The 18,619-nt window shown below is 45.0% G+C and overlaps 1 protein-coding gene across 4 annotated transcripts in view; it reads right to left on the bottom strand.

Annotated features, from left to right (window-relative positions):
• Positions 1 to 3,892, bottom strand: part of PKNOX1 (PBX/knotted 1 homeobox 1) — a 39,584-nt gene extending 35,692 nt beyond the window's left edge. Inside the window, exons 1-2 of one of the 4 annotated variants that reach the window (XM_075197569.1) lie at positions 3,796 to 3,892; positions 1,530 to 1,631 (exon numbers count right to left, since the gene is read on the bottom strand). In XM_075197569.1, the coding sequence (XP_075053670.1) occupies positions 1,530 to 1,580 (51 nt within the window). In that variant the 5' untranslated portion in view covers positions 1,581 to 1,631; positions 3,796 to 3,892. Of the gene's footprint in view, positions 1 to 1,529; positions 1,632 to 1,805; positions 2,229 to 2,255; positions 3,734 to 3,795 lie in introns of those variants that run through there. The other 3 variants (XM_075197570.1, XM_075197572.1, XM_075197571.1) reach the window with 3 other exon arrangements.
• Between the last annotated feature and the right edge of the window lie 14,727 nt (positions 3,893 to 18,619).

Raw genomic sequence — 18,619 nt, 5'->3', positions numbered from 1 at the left:
CCCCTATGGTACTCAGCTCATGCTTGATCACACTGCCTGCCCCAATAGTGCCTCTCCAATCGCAAGGTCACATAAGGCTATGGTACACAAAATCTAGATACAGAAGTGTTCTTAGTGTGCTTCTGACAGTACAGAAATGCGTTATATGCAGTACCTCTAAGTGAAAACCTCAATGCCCACTGAGGTGGGGGTGGTTCAGTGACACAGTGTATGTCATTAGAGCAACATGGTGGTACAGTGGTTAGCATTGCTGCCTCAGAACGTTGAGGTCATGGGTTTGGCTCCCACCAGAGACCTATCCCTCCAATGGGGCAGGGACTGTTCTGAATGAGTCTACAGAAGGCCGTAATGTAGGAGAACTATTATTATTGTATGTGCTTATAAGGGAACCAATGTAGAACATTCGGAGCAGCACTGTAGGGGGTGAGAAGAGTGCTCTACCAGGAGAGGCCCAGCAGGGGGCACCAGATAACGACCTGTAGACTCTCTGCCTCTTATACTTATCTACTAGCAATGTATTAGGCTAGGTACACACTGGAGCGTTTTCGTCCAGTAATCAGGCATCAGCCGACATACAACCGTTCGGTTGGAAGTCGGGTTAGTGTGTATAGTGACACAATGGTCGAACATCGTACCAAAGTGTCAACTGTCAGTTCATTTGGTTGGTCGTACTGTTTATATTTTCCAACCAATCCATCTAACGATCATGTAGTGTGTAAAACTTTTCCACAACCAAGTGCCAATAGTTCCTCGAGCTGCGACTCCTATGGGGACGTGTGTATGTTAATGTCTGATGCCTGTACCAGTCCCACGTGGGGCGGTGTCCACACGTCACTCATTTTGTAATTAGGTGCTTGTAGCACTAAAGCCATAGCAGGTGTCTATCGCATTAATGTGTACAGCATATACCTGCCAGTTTAATTATAAACCTTTGTCAATGTAGTCTTGTAAAAAACAACGTTTTATTTATATGTGTATTGCTTATGCCTGTCGCCTTAATTATAGCTATGAGTCACTTTATTGTACACTCAATACACATAAATAAAAAAGCTAAATATGTGTATTACATTTGTCTACCTGCATAATTACATCTATTTTTGTATATAACACACGTTTTTGTTTTTGTGTTAGGGATATTGTTACATAGTCATTTAAGTGTGTACGAATTTCTAATCTTAGCTCACGGCGATATGGCGGTGAAAAGTCACTTCCCGGTCGGACGGTCTTTCGTTAATCGTCTAAAACGTGACTAGTGTGTACGCATTAATCGTCCAAGCAATCAGATCTTCGGAGAAGAGAAAGTCGTTGTAGATAACATGCCGCTCAGAAAATTCTTCAGTGTGCACCTAGCCTTACAGAATGAATGGGCTTAGCAAACAAAATATTGTACTAGAATATATTCTACACATTAATGCAGCAAGCTGTCTCCTGTGCTGAGAGTAATAGTAATGCCGCCCCCTGTCCGTGTTTCCGAGGACCCCTGTGAGTGGGACACAATACTAGGAGGTACAGAGAAGTTATTATATTACCTGCTGCTCCTCTGAGTAATTCTCCATCCCCATCGGATCCGCGGACATCATACTGAGATGTGTGAGGACCTCATTTCACAGGGGCCCAACACAGACAGAATCCTGTGGGGGAGATACATTTACATTGTAATTAGCCATCTCCGAGATGCAACACAACACAAGGAGAGATATAGCCAGGGAAAACCTTCTTACTGCAACAACCAGCAACACAGACAGATACCTCAGTGAATGTACTGAAAAGATGGATTTATTATTGTTTACTTATACGGTACCTACATATTAGGAACACTCAGACAATAGTCCCGCCACTTCCTAAGGCTACATTCTCCAGCTGCTCCAGCAACCACTGGGAGGGGCAAGCTGCATCCTATTGGCCAGTCCGGGGGTGGATGGGATGTGGAGGTCGGATGGGGAGCACTCATGAGGAGGGCCAGGGACTCACAGCGTGGGACGATGTGACCCCCGTTATATATATGTATATATAATGCCAACCGCTGTACCATCCTAAATATATGTATATATAAAGCTAACCACTGCTTCATCCTCTATTATAGATCTCTGTCATATATATATATATATATATATATATATATATATATATATATATATAAAACCACTGCTTCACCCTAAACATTTGTACATGTAATGCTAACCACTGTGCCGCCCACAGCCAAACCAGACGTCATGATCAGGGGGACAGTTGCATGTAGCACTGAGAGCATTTACCGCATACATCGAGAACAGAATGAAGGCAGGATGATAACCGGGTGTGCACAGTAATAATGGCAGGAAACACAAGGGGGAATGTATTATTAGATGGGTGCACTCAGTGTGCGGAGGGGGGCTATGATTAGTAGGAGCACACAGTAGGGGGCACAATTAACAAGGTACACACAGTAGGGGGTATTATTAGCAGGATGCACACAATAGGGGGACACTATTAGCAGAGTGCACACAATAGGGGAACACTATTAGCAGGGTGCACACAGTAGGGGGTATTATTAGCAGGGTACACACAGCAAGGGGTATTAATAGCAGGGGGCACTCTGTATGGTGAACTATTAGTAGGGGGCACTCTGTATGGGGAACTATTAGTAGGGGGCATTAGTAACAACTGCACACAGTAGGAGGTATTATTAGCAGGGGCACTATTAGCAGAGTGCACACAGTAGGGGGTATTATTAGCAGGGGGCACACAGTAGGGGGTATTAATAGCAGGGGGCACTCTGTATGGGGTATTATTAGCAGGGGGCATTAGTAACAACTGCACACAGTAGGGGGTATTATTAGCAGGGGGCACTATTAGCAGAGTGCACACAGTAGGGGGTATTATTAGCAGGGGGCACTATTAGCAGAGTGCACACAGTAGGGGGTATTATTAGCAGGGTGCGCACAGTAGGGGGTATTAATAGCAGGGGGCACTCTGTATGGGGTATTATTAGCAGGGGGCATTAGTAACAACTGCACACAGTAGGGGGTATTATTAGCAGGGGGCACTATTAGCAGAGTGCACACAGTAGGGGGTATTATTAGCAGGGGGCACTATTAGCAGAGTGCACACAGTAGGGGGTTTTATTAGCAGGGGGCACTATTAGCAGAGTGCACACAGTAGGGGGTATTATTAGCAGGGTGCACACAGTAGGGGGTATTAATAGCAGGGGGCACTCTGTATGGGGTATTATTAGCAGGGGGCATTAGTAACAACTGCACACAGTAGGGGGTATTATTAGCAGGGGGCACTATTAGCAGAGTGCACACAGTAGGGGGTATTATTAGCAGGGGGCACTATTAGCAGAGTGCACACAGTAGGGGGAATTATTAGCAGGGGGCACTATTAGAAGTGTGCACATAGTAGGGGGTAATATAAGCCAGGTGCACACCGGAGGGGGCGGAGACACACTCAGGGGTCACCATGGAGCTACAGACAATAGTCCCGCCCCTCCCTCCGGCTACATTCTCCAGCTGCCCCGGCAACAACTGGCGGCAAGTTGCGATTGGATCAAAGCAGAAGGCGCCGCATCCTATTGGTCAACCGCAGGAGGGCGGGAACATAGCGCGACCACGCGAGGGGAGGGCGGCTCAGGTGCGCGCACTGGGAGGAGGAGGGCCGGGGGCGCGCAAGATCGCACCGTGGAGCCCGGGGACGCGCAGAACGGGTCGGTGTGACCTCCGCTGTTTGTGGGGGCTGCTGGGAGATAGGTGGGCAGCGGGTGGGACCCGGGGAGCGGTGCGGGCCGGCGGGCGGGCGCTGTGACTGACAGCTTACCCGGTGCCAATCTTCGTCACACTGACAAGCGGCTGCAGCAATCGGGACCCGCAGGGGCGCCTACGTCATCACGTCCCACGCCGCACATTAGCTTCACACCAGCTGGCGGGGTGACGTTACAACGTAGGGGCGGTATCTCATTAATATTCATATGGCCTCTGCCGCCTGATTCCACAGAATGCCGGGAAATCTCTTGTGTTAGTGTCTCGGCCGAACGAGGCGGTCTGCGCATGCGCCATGTGTGCTGTGCGCTTGTATCTGCAATATGTTACATGGAGATTATATATATCCTTTATAATATATATATATATATATAGCCAGCTCCTCTCTTTGTATATTATATACCAACAGCTCATTTCCATCCTGTATACATTATAAATAGCCCTATCCCAAATACACATTATATATCTACACGTTTTTATTGCATCGTGAGGACCCATGTTTGGTACAGGGACCCCCCTTTCCCCCTGTGGATAGAACAATCAGGGGTAGGTGTAGGGGCGGTTTGTCACCACATGAGATTTACACTTTGACTTTGCATAAACTGCTGTAAGATGGGGAAAGTGTCATTTATTTTGACTGATAACATCCACATTGCTGCATAATAACAATGGGAAAGTTTTGTGTATCCTGCCCGTCTGAGGACATCCGCATGCGGCTTCCACCTACACCTAGCCATGGAGGCTCCAGCCCTGGTCTAACACTCTGTATCATTTCAATAAGTTTGTTCCCTCTTTAGAGCTGTTATATGGTTCTTTATGTAGATTCCGCCCCGACCAGTTTTGATCTCTCAGTAAGGATGGTTCAGCCATGAGGCAACACAGTCTCACTTTCCGGGCACCCGGCATGTCTGTATAAACCTTATCAGGTGTTTCTCCACAGCCTGGACCTCCGCTCTGTCCCAGGATTTTCTCCACACTTCTTTGCAACCTGAAAGGAAGTAGGGTGGTCCATTATGGCTCCGCAAAATCCAGAGAAGGTAAAGTTCTTCTGCCTAGCAAAACTGTGTGCTACACCTACCTGTGGAAGCCATGGCTGGACACTGGTCCCGTGTTGCAAGGTTCATACACCGCCTCTATTCTGACGTGGAAGTGTTGACTAAAGGTTTGGCCACTTGTCCCTCCATCATGGGGGATTGCTCATCATCCAACATGTCGCTCTGTAGCTGGACCGGTTCTGAAAAGAAACAGATATGTAAATGACTGAGGTAAAAGTCAAAAGCATAAATCAGATACCAGATTTTCCACTTACCATCCGGATCAATGTGCATCTTGTTCAAATTCTTGCCTTTGAATTCGGCCAGTCTGCCACTCTCAAAAAGCCATTAACAGTTTGCTGATCTTGGCGAGTTGGAGGGTACCTTCTAGAAGGAGGTAATACTGTCAGTGCACCCTGATGTCGTGCCCAAGGAAGTCTGCCAACTGATCCAGTTCTGTGTCGTTTAGGTTGAGGACCTTCGAGAGAGTGGCAACGTGCTTTCGAAGCTTCGTGGAAGACAGCGTGTGGGGGTGCTTGGCCCCACACTCTCGGGCAAACAGTTGTATGCAATCGGAGCCTCTGAAGTGTGACAAGGCAGCTGGTTTGTCGAACATGTAGACATTTTGGCTAACCACTCCACATTTGTCACACTTTTCTGCGAGAAGTTGCATTGCAGCTTGCATGGCCCATAGATTGTAAGCTTTCGAGCAGGGTTCTCTTACCTCTCTGTATGTATTACCCAGTTTTGTCTTATCAATGTTTGTTCCCAATTGTAAAGCGCTACGGAATTTGCTGGCGCTATATAAATAAATGTTGGATGTTGATGATGGCTGGTGTCAGAGTTTTCCTGGGATGTCAATGTGAGCGAAGTGCTGACAGAGCTTCTACTCAACCTCGGAAGAGCTGAGGCATGTTCCACTTGGACTCTTTAAGAGTTTTCAAGGCAGCCGATGAGATCAGCTCGTTCCATCTCGCCTCATATAGCTTCTTGAAATGTTGTGTGTTTTCACCTGCAGCAGTGCAGCCCTCCATCATGGCTCGGCACTCCGCAATGCTCACTATGTTTTGCAGGCCATGCCCGACCTTGAGTGCCAACGAGGGCATCGTAAATGTACCTGTCACAGCCAGCTATCCGCTTTACAGCGTCTACTACATGCAGAAAGTTGAATGGGGCGGTAAAGTCTTCAATCCTCTCCAAAGGGGTAGCTCTTCTGGCGCGTAGCAGTAGCCTGCCCATTTCTCTAAGCTTCTGACGGATGTACTTGTGCCTGCTAACATCTGATCCAACCCGGTTGAACAGATGCTGTCCCATCTGCATGATGCATTTTATTATTATTATTATTATTATCATTTATTTGTTGGGCGCCACAAGGTTTTCGCAGCGCTGTACATAGTACAAACAGTAGACCATACAGGGTTAAACAGTACAGAACGATAAACACAAAGTACCAATGCTTCAGTAACTCCGGGACAGACATATGGAGTAAGGACAGCAGAAGAACAGGTATGAAGACACGAGGGAAGAGGGGCCCTGCTCATACGAGCTTACATCCTAAGGGATGCATTGGTCATTGTTGACTGCTAGTCAGTGGCTACGGGCACTACCGCGACTCTCTGTCCTCTGTTGGTGGCATCCCGGCCGTCTCCATGACAACCGGTGCAGCACTTCCGGCTCCCTCGTTCCGGTTGCCTAGGCAACAACCGGGACGCTTCAGTCTCCCTGCCGCTGCGCCCAGCCAGCTGTCAAAAAGCTGGGATCGCGCGCAGGGCTGTTTAGGCTCAGCCAATGATGGCTGATTAGATTAATATGCAGCTGGGTACTCTGCTCTTTTCATTGTCCCGTAGTGCCAGTAATTAATTAAGCAAGCTCTGGGAGCACTTGCATGGCTTTGCCCTGATTGGCTCTCGGTACTATTTAAGGCAGTGAGGAAAGAGCCTCACTGCCAGTTAAAGCGTTGTCTTTCAGTAGTGCTGCCTACTTCTGTGCTGTGTTGGTGTTTAACCTTAAATTGCTTTCCCGTGTATGACTTCTGTCTTTTCCTGGACTCTGAATCTTTGCCTGTGACCTTGATCTTCTGCCTGTACCCGGACTCTGAACCTTTGCCTGTGGCCCTGACCCAGCTGGTACCTGAGGTCTCCACCTGTGCTCAATCCAGTCTGCAGATCTCTGGCCTGTCCCTACTCCGTGTATTACCTCCTGTACCTGTGTGCTGCCGTGTGAACATAAACTTGTACTACACTGAGTGTAAGTCCTGGGGGCATCCGAGTACCTGTGAGTCTTTACAGGAAAGGCGGCTGCTATAGGTGAAGTCCTCTTCTGCTTAAGTTCTACAAGTTTATGACGCACTGGTTGCCGTAACACTAGTAAGACTTCTTCCTGGGTCATGTCACTCAAGAGCTTCCGAAAGCCACCACTGATGTCCGGTCGCTACCTTTAACACTCTCCTGTCTCCCCCACCTCCCCCCCTCCCTTCCTCCTTATCTGCCACTGACTTCACCTCCTTTTTCTCCTCTAAAATCGCGGCCATCAGACTTGAAATCTCCTCTTCCACCCACTCTTCCGCCACCCCCCCTCTCGCCCTTCCTCCTTCCTCCCCCCTCCCCTCTCCCCCCAGCTACCAACTCCTTCTCTCCTTCCGCCCCACCTCGGGTGAGGAAGTCCACTCTCATTTCTTCTTCCCCCCCTTCTACCTGCCCCCAGGACCCCATCCCTTCTCACCTTTTTCGCTCCCTTTCCGCCTCCACCTGCTCCCACCTCGCTCACCTCTTTAATCTGTCCCTCTCCACCGGCATCTTCCCCTCCGCCTTTAAACATGCTCTCGTCTCACCCATTCTCAAGAAACCCAATCTTGACCCCACCTCACTCTCTAATTACCGCCCCATTTCCCTTCTCCCATTTGCCTCCAAAATACTCGAGAGACTTGTCTGCAACCGTCTCTCCACCTACCTCTCTGAACACTCCCTCCTTGACCCTCTCCAATCAGGCTTCTGCCCCCTCCATTCCACTGAAACTGCCCTGGCTCAAGTTACGAACAATCTCCTCTCGACTAAAGCCATGCCATGGGCCACTACTCCCTCCTGATTCTCCTCGACCTCTCAGCGGCCTTTGACACTGTTGACCACCCCCTCCTGCTTCACACCCTTCAGTCCATTGGCCTCTCCGGTACCGTCCTCTCCTGGTTCACCTCTTACCTTGCCGACCGTTCCTTCTCTGTTTCCACCTCTGATTCTCTCTCCCCTTCTTCCTCCCTTCCAGACGGGGTCCCTCAGGGCTCTGTTCTTGGACCCTTACTATTTTCACTATACACCTCTTCTCTGGGTGCACTCATCAGCTCCTTCGGCCTCAAGTACCACCTTTATGCTGATGACAATCAACTCTACCTTTCCTCTCCTGATCTCTCTCCCTCCCTTCTTTCCAGGGTATCCGCATGCCTCTCTGCCATCTCCTCCTGGATGTCCTCTAGATTTCTTAAACTCAATCTTGCTAAAACTGAACTCATTGTCTTTCCTCCCTCTCGTACCTCCTTCCCCTCTGACCTCTCCATCACTGTTGACAACTCATCTATATCCCCTGTTCTCCAACTCCGCTGCCTAGGTGTCATCCTCGACTCCTCTCTCTCTTTTGCCCCTCACATTCACTCTCTCGCCAAATCCTGCCGTTTTCAGCTTCGCAACATTGCCCGCATTCGGCCCTTCCTCTCCCAGGATGCCACCAAATCTCTCGTCCACTCTCTGATTATCTCCCGCTTGGACTACTGCAACCTTCTCCTTATCAGCCTCCCCTCTCTCATCTCGCTCCCCTTAGATCTGTACTTAACGCCGCTGCTAGGCTTATTTTCCTCTCTCGCCGTTCCACCTCTGTATCACCACTCTACCAAGCCCTTCACTGGCTCCCCTTCCCCTACAGAATCCTTTTCAAGCTCCTAACTCTGACTTACAAGGCCCTCGCCAACTCCACTGCTCCCTACATCTCTAACCTTATCTCTATTCACACTCCCTCCCGCTCACTGCGATCGTCGCCTCTCTTCCCCTCTGATTACCTCCTCTCACGCACGTATCCAAGACTTCTCCCGCGCCGCTCCCCTCCATTGGAACAAGCTCCCCCGCTCCATCAGAACTTCCCCTAATCTGTCCTCTTTCAAACGAACATTAAAAACCCACCTTTTCCTTTAAGCCTTCCAGTCTCATGCCTAAACTCCCACTGGTCGGCTACCTCTCTCATCCCTTCTTCCCTTCTCCCCCTTCCTCGACTCCGTCTCCGTTTCTCCCGTCTCTCCGTCTCATCCATGTGTCTGTCTGTCTTCCCCTCCCTTTAGATTGTTCGCTCCTTTGAGCAGGGCTCTCCTACCTTCTGTTTCCATCACTTTTAACTGCGCTCTCCAGCTACTCAGCTCACCTCCTCTCAGTCCCTCTGCCCTCTGTCTCCTCTCGCTTCTCTCCGCTCCCCTCAGTGACTCTCAACCTGTCATCCGTGCCCACCCTCTTGGGCCATAGTTACCTGCCTATATTCACTTTTCCCCTCCCTCCCTCTCTTTCATGCTGTGCCTGAGCCCCCAGAGTTATAGTGCTTACTGTTACTTGTACTGTGCTGTTTCACCTTGTACTGTGCCATTGTTTGTCCTTGTACAGCGCTACGGATACTTTGTGGCGCCCTATAAATAAAAATTAATAATAATAATGTCGGGTGGAACAGGCTGAGCAAAGGCACACAGTGACTGGACTCTGTTTTTGCCAGGTGTGAGCTTTTTGCCCCTTCGGTTTAGCTTACATCTCTTCATGTGTCGCTACAGGTATTTCATTGCAAACAAGCCCTGGCAGGCTACACAGTGCATGAAGCCTTCATCATCAATCTCTTTGTCTGGAAGTTTGCACAGGACCAGAACGCCATGGTCTGCCCTCATTGCCTCAGCATTGCGTGCAAAGTTGCCCCTATTGTGAAGATGTGCCATTTGCATGCACCTTTCTTTCGAGTGCTTGGGGAATTTCAGGGCCCAGGCTACTTCAGTCTGATTGCGGTGAACATGCTCCATGTGCCGGGCAGTTTTTAACAGGGGCTTCTCACAGGACAAGCAGTACTGCTTTTTGTTATATGCCTTGGAGCCATCACTGTTTCTCGATAGCATTTGGACAGACACGCGACGTCTATCCGACCCTCTGGCTAGCAGTAGGTCTAGAATGGTCGTACATAGAACTCCTCTTTGGGTACCTGCGCTCTGCTGCGCTGGTGGGCAACGGGGCATCACCGCTGGTATCTGAACTGCTCTCCGACGAAGTGTTAGGGGCATACTTATCTTCACTGCTCTCTGGGCTGTAGCGGAGCTACCTGTGGGCCCTGTCATACTTCACTGTCCCTGCTTTACTTTCAGCAGCAGACGGATTCGACTGTGTCTTTACCCGCTTGGTGTATAAAGCGCCGGCATGTTGCAGACATTTCCTAGTCCAGCTCCTGCTATATATTTGGCCTCTAGTGGTGGGATGCGCACACACACTCTCCCCTCCACATTGGACACACATGCACTTTTGTTCTGACAAATGTGACTCGTGTGGACATACCAGATTTTTATGCTGAGCATATCAGCAAGGTCTCCAGCATTGATTAGCCTGGGGAAGCTTTGTGGGCAACTCAATTTTTGTCCCCACTAAGACTCAGGTCCCCACGGTGTTGGTGTGTAAACAGGTCAACGTCCCCACATGCATATGAATGCAAGTACACACACACACACACACACAGTTACATGTTCTCCCCACTCCCATGATGACAATGACACGTACTGGTAAGAGATCAATTAGTGAGAAACTAAATGGTGATGTGAGTTCTCTGTACAGTGCTGCGGAATTATTGCCACTAAATAAATAGCTGATGTTGATGATGGTACCCGACTTAGAGAATTTTATATTTATATCTTATAATTGTTATATGTGTTTTATTGTCACAGTAATAATGTAAAACACAAGACATTTAGATGTGCTGGTAAATAGACCACACAATTCATTTAATGAAAAAATTTATGATTTGTCCTATTTAATGTCCGGTAATTGTCATGTAAATGAGGATAAGAATCAGTTGCTGGTTTCTCTGTGACACACCACTATGGTGGCAGACAGGAAGATTAGATCCTTTTAAGACCAGTTAAGTTTATTATTTTTCCTCCATAAATAAACCTGTACTTTCTAAAAGTCGGATGCTTCGTATCATACGCCTCATACAAATGACCTGTGTACATGTTTTGTAGATAGAACAGACACCGTTACCCCTCTGTCTAAAACTAGTGTCCACTTCTCCTGTAAAACGTGTGGGCCAATGAAGGGTTATTTCCCCCCGTGGTGACTGATATGAGTAAGGATAACAGAAGTGCTTCCCCTTCCCAATCTCGCTCTCAGCAAGATTTTAAGATGAAAACCAAAGAGACTCAATATGGGTTTAAATACCAAGAAATATTCCATTCATGAAGAACTAGAGATAAGATTTGTGTGTCTCACTAGGAATCCTATTTTCCATTAGAACAGATATCAAAGTATATGTCTAAATACATTTAATACGATTAGAAATACAATTGAAGACATTATAGATTTAGACACTCCGAGTCATTAAGGAGAGCAAAGCAACAAAAAAAAGAGTAACTTTGCACCTCGGCAAAACCATGTTGCATTGGAGGGAGAGGTCAATTTTAAAAGTTGGAAACAAATATAGTTTGGGTAGGGCATGTCCTAGATCAACTTTAAATTTCAGTGTAAAACTAAAGCTGTCAAGTATGTGTTTTACATGAAAAAACAGCCAGTATTTTCCTTATGTGAAAAATAATAACTAATTTTCACTCCTTGCATTGTAACATGGTTTGTCCAGGAGCAAACTTACTCTTTTTTTTGCCTTACTCTCCTTAATGAGGTCAACAGGACAATCCATTGCCTCTTTCCATTTTTTTACAGACAGGATGGACACAGAATGGAGGAGGATTTACACACCGAAACAGATTTCAATTTCTATCGCCAGACCCTCAAAAGAGAGCAAGAAACACATTAGAGGAATAAAGTTCAGACACAAGGAGATGGATAATAGAATAAAACATTTGTGTTCAATTTGTCTTAAAAAAAAACTTACAGATGCAGAAATAAAGTTATTAAGTAGAGGATTAAATTTTGCTCCCACTTTGAAACCAAAGTTATTTGAATTATTTACAGAACTAATCAGATGTTAGACTATTATGTATCATCATCAACATTTATTTATATAGCGCCAGCAAATTCCATAGCGCTTTACAATTGGGAACAAACATTGATAAGACAATACTGGGTAATACATACAGACAGAGAGGTAAGAGAACCCTGCTCGCAAGCTTACAGTCTATAGGACAATGGGAGTTAGAAACACAAGGGCGTGTGCTACATCATATTGCACAATGGACCAGCTAGAACGCAAAGGTAAAAGTATTGAGTGGGCTGTGTGTGTATGTTGGTCAGAGGGTTGTTGTCTTGCGTTAGCCGTGTAAAGGATGGTAATAGGGTAATCTGGGGAGATTAAGATGGTGGCTGAGGAATATCATAAGCTTGTCTGAAGAGGTGGGTTTTCAGTGATCGCTTGAAGGTTTGAAGACTAGAGAAAAGTCTTATTGTGTGTGGGAGGGAATTCCACAAAGTGGATGCAGCCCGGAAAAAATCCTGTAACCGAGAATGGGAGGATGTGATGGGAGTGGAAGAGAGACGTAGATCTTGTGCAGAACGGAGGTGTCAAGTAGGGAGGTATTTCGAGACCAGTGAGGAGATGTATGTTGGTGCAATTTGTTGATGGTCTTGTATGTTAGTAGAAGAATTTTATATTGGATTAGTTGAAATACAGGCAGCCAATCTAGAGACTGACAGAGTGGCTCAGCAGAGGAAAAACGGTTAGTAAGGAAAATCAATCTAGCCGCTGCGTGCAAAATAGATTGTAGGGGTTCAAGTCTGACTTTGGGAAGACCAGTAAGGAGATAATTGCAATAGTCGATGCGGGAGATGATGAGTGCATGAATTAATGTTTTTGCTGTGTCTTGTGTCAGATATGTGCGTATTCTGGAAATGTTCTTTAGGTGTATGTAACATGATTTAGATATAGAGTTGATGTGGGGAATAAACGTCAGTTGTGAATCAAGGATTTCACCTAGGCAACGAGCTTGCGGGGTGGGATTTATGGTCATGTTATCAATAGAAATGTCAGGCAGGAAGCTTGTTTTTGGGTGGGAATATTATTAATTCAGTTTTTGAAAGTTTGAGTTGGCGGGAAGACATCCAACATGAAATCGCAGAAAGACAGTCAGTAACGTGAGACAACACATATGGTGAAAGATCAGAAGAGGATAGATAAATTTGTGTATCATCCGCATAGAGATGATACTGAAATCCAAAGGAGCTTATTAGTTTTCCAAGAAAAGTGGTGTAGATGGAGAATAGCAGAGGACCTAGGACTGAGCCTTTTGGTACTCCAACTGATAAAGGAAGCGGAGCAGAGGTGGCCCCAGAGAAATTAACACTGAACGAGCGATTAGATAGGTAGGATGAGAACCAGGATAGGACAGTGCCTTCAAGACCTAGGGATTGTAGCGTTTGTATGAGGAGAGAGTGGTCAACAGTGTCAAATGCAGCAGAGAGATCCAGGAGAATTAGAAGAGAGTAATGGTTATTATTTCTTGCTGTGATCAAATCATTGACAACCTTGGTCAGTGCAGTCTCTGTGGAGAGTGAAAACCTGACTGAAGAGGATCCAACAGGTTGTTTGCTGTAAGAAAGTGTGTGAGGCGAGTGTAGGCAATTCTCTCGAGAAGCTTGGAGGGGCATGGGAGCTGGAAGATGAGAGAGTTAGGGTCAGAATTCTGTTTTTTTTTTAAATGGGAGTAATCACTGCATGCTTCAATAGTGATGGAAAAATACCAGTAGAAAGAGATAGATTACAGATTTTAGTTAGAGGGGGAATGAGCACAGGAGACAGGGACATACCAATTTGTGAGGGAATGGGATCAAGAGGACAGGAGGTAGAGTAGGAATATGAGAAGAGAGTAGAAACTTCCTCTTCATTTGTGGGATCAAATGAAGAGAGCGTGTCAGAGGGTGCTACAAAGGAATTGAGCCGATTGCTTGTAAAAGGGAGATGATACCATTTCAAGCCTGTTCTTATCAATTTTGTACTTGAAATAGGAAGCAAGATCCTGAGCACTTATGTTAGTTGGAGGATTTGGGGCAGGAGGATTCAGAAGAGAGTTAAATGTGTTAAAGAGGCGTTTGGGGTTAGAAGCCTGAGCATAGATGAGAGATTGGAAGTATGCTTGTTTAGCAGTGTCCAGAGCATTTCTATAGGAGTGGTAGATATCAGTATATGTGATGAAATTATTAGAGGCACAAGATTTACGCCAGTGACGTTCTGCTTTACGAGAAAGTTTTTGTAGAGTTCGTGTTACTGTAGTGTGCCACGGTTGGCAACGAATTCTATGCCAAGTATGTAGTGTCGCTGGAGCCACTTGATCCAGGGCAGTTGCTAGGGTTTGATGAAAGTGGGGTACTGCCTGATCAGGGGAGGAGAATGTAGAAATTGGGGAGAGAAGGTGTTGGAGGTGGAAAACTGTTGAAAATCAAGAGAGTTGAAATTCCTGCGGTTGTGAGGAGGCTTGGAAGAGTTTGACACTAGGGAGAGTAAAGAACTGGGGGTGAGCGAGTAGCTAATAAGGTGATGATCTGAGAGGGGGAAAGGAGTGTTAAGGAAATTAGAAACTGGGCATAGTCTAGAGAAAACAAGATCAAGACAGTGGCCATCCTGATGAGTAGCGATTCAATCCACTGGGAGAGGTCAAGTGAGGATGTTAGAGAGAGTAGGTTGAAAGCAGCATTGGAACGTGGATTAGAAATAGGGATGTTGAAATCACCCATGATGATGGTGGGGATATCAGTAGATAAGAAGTGAGGGAGCCATGCAGAGAAGTGTTCAAGAAATTGTTGGTGTGGACCAGGGGGGCGATAGATGACAGCAACACGCATAGAGAATGGGTTAAAAATCCTAACAGCATGTACTTCAAAAGATGAGTGATGGGACACTTGGTAGAACTGTGAATGTGCACTGTGGGGAGAGAAGTAGTCCAACCCCACCTCCTTGTCTGCCTCCCGGTCTGGGGGTGTGGGTGAGATGGAGACCAGCATGTGAGAGGGCTGCAGGTGAGGCAGTGTCTGATTGCGTGAGCCATGTTTCTGTTATTGCTAGAAGGTTGAGGTTGTTTGAGAGGAAGAGATCATGAATGGAGGTAAGTTTGTTACAGACAGAACGTGCATTCCAAAAGTACATTTAAAGGACCTTGGAAGAGAAGGGAGAGAGGAGATGCGTTTAAGGTTTGCTGGATTTCTGTAGTGTTCAGATATATGCATGTGGGAGAATTGAGGGGGACCTGGATTAGGTGATATATCACCAGCTAATAGAAGCAGGGAGGAAGAAAGGTAGGAAAGATGATTGTAAGATGTGTGTCCTTTTAGTTTCTGGCGGCAGGGTGAGGCTGTTAAAATTATTGAATTTAAATAGGAAAACAGTTCATGAGTGTTCACTAGAGGTGAGTGAAGTAATGAAGGTGCAATGTGGACAGAGGTGTGTGTTGCAGGATGAGTGAGGGAAAGAAAGAAATATGTTCCCAATAAATCTCTCAAAAGAAATAAAACATACTAATTCACAAATAAGGAAGAGAATCAAGCTTTAGAGATCCTTGAGGAACTTCGGGAGAAGAATAACATGGGTGAGTTGGAATTCTTGTCCACTTTTGATATTAACAGTACTTTAAGAAAAAGCTAATTTAAACTTACATTTGAGGCTAGATTTACTAAGCTGCGTGTTTGAAAAAGTGGGGATGTTGCCTATAGCAACCAATCAGATTCTAGCTGTCATTTTGTAGAAGGTACTAAATAAATGAAAGCTAGAATCTGATTGGTTGCTATAGGCAACATCCCCACTTTTTCAAACCCGCAGCTTAGTAAATCTAGACCTTGATTTTTTTTCCCCACATCTATGAAAAGTGTTTTATTAAAACTACTATGGAATTATTTAAGTTTAAGGAATTATGTTCCTTTATGAGAAATAAACATTCCAATCTTACCCATGTAGAAGAACTTAAACTTTGAATAAACTTCAAACTGGTCCATCTATCATCATTAAGAGTGCTGACATAGGAGGGGGAGTAGTACAGGATTTGTCTGATTATAAAGAAGCAGCATATAGACAAGTTAACAATGAACCATTCTATAAAAAAATAACCAATAATCCCACAGATGTTTATAGGGCTGAATATAAACAGTTTTTGGATGGAGCCATGGCCAATGGTGTTATCTCGAAAGATGAAGTTTTTATTTATCACTCACAAAATCACTCAGATTTATTGTCATTTGCCCAAAATTAACAAACACTTCAATCCACCACCTGAGAGTCCTATTATTTCTAGTTTGGGATCACTCACATCAAATTTATCATGTAAGGTGGATTCTTTCATGCAGCTGCTGGTGGTCTCCGAGATCCTATATCCTTGGTACTACACATTGGTTCAATTTGATTAAATCCATAGTATTGGAGGATACTTACACTTTTCTTACTTTAGATGTTGAATCTCTTTATACCAATATTCCCCATGACGGAAGAAGAAAGGTGATTACTGGAATATTATCTAAGAATGTGGAGATCTCTTGAGAGACACCAGAGGTTCATCATTGATTCCATTGTTTATTTTGTCCCACAATCACGTATTTGATCACCACCACTACTTACAGGTGATAGGGAAGCGCTACGCCAACTGATACGTAGGGGATCTTGAAGGAGGCGAGTTCAGGGCGCACCTCATCCGCTATGGCCATTATATAGACGATTTATTTATCATTTGGAAAAGGGGTGAAGCACAAGCACATGATTTTGTTAAACACTTCAATAATAATGAACCCACGGCTGACCAAATGGGTACATTTTAAGTTGTGATCAACTATTGTCACTTCTACATAGCAGTCAGTAGATTGTAATAATTACTTGCACTTTGATAGTGATCATTATTAAATTATGAATTATTGTACAATGTATCTTCCTGAAAGGTGATATTGTAATTTTATTTCTAAGATTCGTGGTTAAACGTTTAACACTTTCATTTGTCATTACACAGGTGTGCAGTTAGGCATTAGTGCACACACTACTCAATAAGAACATGTAACATTGGTCTCTGAGGAAATTGAGTCTGCAATGAAACACGTCTGATAACAATGTACATGCCTGATTATTTGTGTTTGGATACAAGATCACAATTTCATAATTTTCTGGGTTTGTGGTGCAAGTATAATACCATTATACTCAGACTAGTAGTGTGACATCTACTGCAAGAATCAGCCAGATCGGGTCAGGTTGAAGACAGTCCTCTGCAAGGTGCAGCGCTGGTTCCACGACCTGAGCTGATGTAGGGGCCAGATCATTGCATCTTACATAACAATCCGCTTCATTCAGAGAGCAGCTTCATGTCCTATTCCGTCTGACTGCATCAGTACAAGTCACAATGCACCTTCATTCATCAATCACAGATTTTGATTAGTGAAATAACCGTTTAATGGATTATATGGATGCTCCCAGCACACAAAGATAAAGAAGAGCCACGTCCATCCGGCGGTCTGTGAGTAACATCTATTGGAACTATATCTTTTATGTTGGCAAATGGTAACATTTGAATGTAGTATTTAACCAAGTAGGTTCAATGGACAGTTCTTTTGTTTGCTCATTGAAGTTGGTCTCCATCTGAACTTATATATAGTGGTCATTTACTACACAATAATAATCACTTGTCTAGGAAACTTTATGAGCATATGGATTCATTTTGATCATATATATGGTATTAATAGTGTACTAGGTTGTTTTCACATATATTGTTTTTATGAATATTATTAATATCCACTTTGAGCTCACTTGTGGCAGCAATTTTATGGTGATTTACGCATGTTGCAATTTAAATAAATAATGTATCTACAGATCTTTGTACATGATTTTCAAAACTTAACTCTTGAACGGCGCTGTCTACACTTTTCTACGAACCTCACACAGCGGTTATCTGCAGCCGCGTAACAGATTGATGTTTTCTAGCTCACTTCTACCTATGACCTCTTATTTTCCACTATTTCATGATGCGAGTAATCTAATTACATTGGATATATGCAAATAGATCTCAGATGAGCAGGTATTCTGAATAATGACCAGGCTTTATTGCATAATTCCAGATTCAGTACATTGATTGTGCTGACAAGTTTTGATAAAATTGCTCCTGGTCACACCACATTAATGGGCAAATTACATTTATATTTTCCCATCTAACACTCAATTTCTACCCAATAAGAGATGTTTATTTTTGCATTCTGAATTATTAACTGAGGCAACAAGCAGATGGGAATACTGAGTCTGTTCTGTATGTCTACAGACAGCAAGTGGTAATTAGGCAGAGCGTACTTACATTGAATTGAATCTGGGAGTATCTTGAGATCCACTTGGATTTGAATACGGTCAGAATTATTTACAAGATCCGTGATCTTTTTACACATGCAACTTACTTGCAAGCAGCATTAGGCCCTTAATGAACATAATACGATGTACAATTGCACATTATCACCAGATTGTGTGTAGATTGTGATAGACATTGTACAAAGCGATAATGGAAAGAGCAGGACTGTTGGGTCACCTCTGAGCCCCACATGTGGGACCCCAAGTACAGCACTACCATGATACATAGATAGCTCTGAAATAATGGGGACATGAAGTAACTTTCCGATGCTGGGAGGTCTGTACCACCACTCCCAACTTCAGCAAGCCCCCACCAGGGATGTGGAAAAAAGA

Source organism: Mixophyes fleayi, chromosome 2, assembly GCF_038048845.1.
Source record: "Mixophyes fleayi isolate aMixFle1 chromosome 2, aMixFle1.hap1, whole genome shotgun sequence".
Taxonomy (NCBI): Eukaryota; Metazoa; Chordata; class Amphibia; order Anura; family Limnodynastidae; genus Mixophyes; species Mixophyes fleayi.
This window is presented reverse-complemented; position numbering and strand designations above follow the sequence as displayed.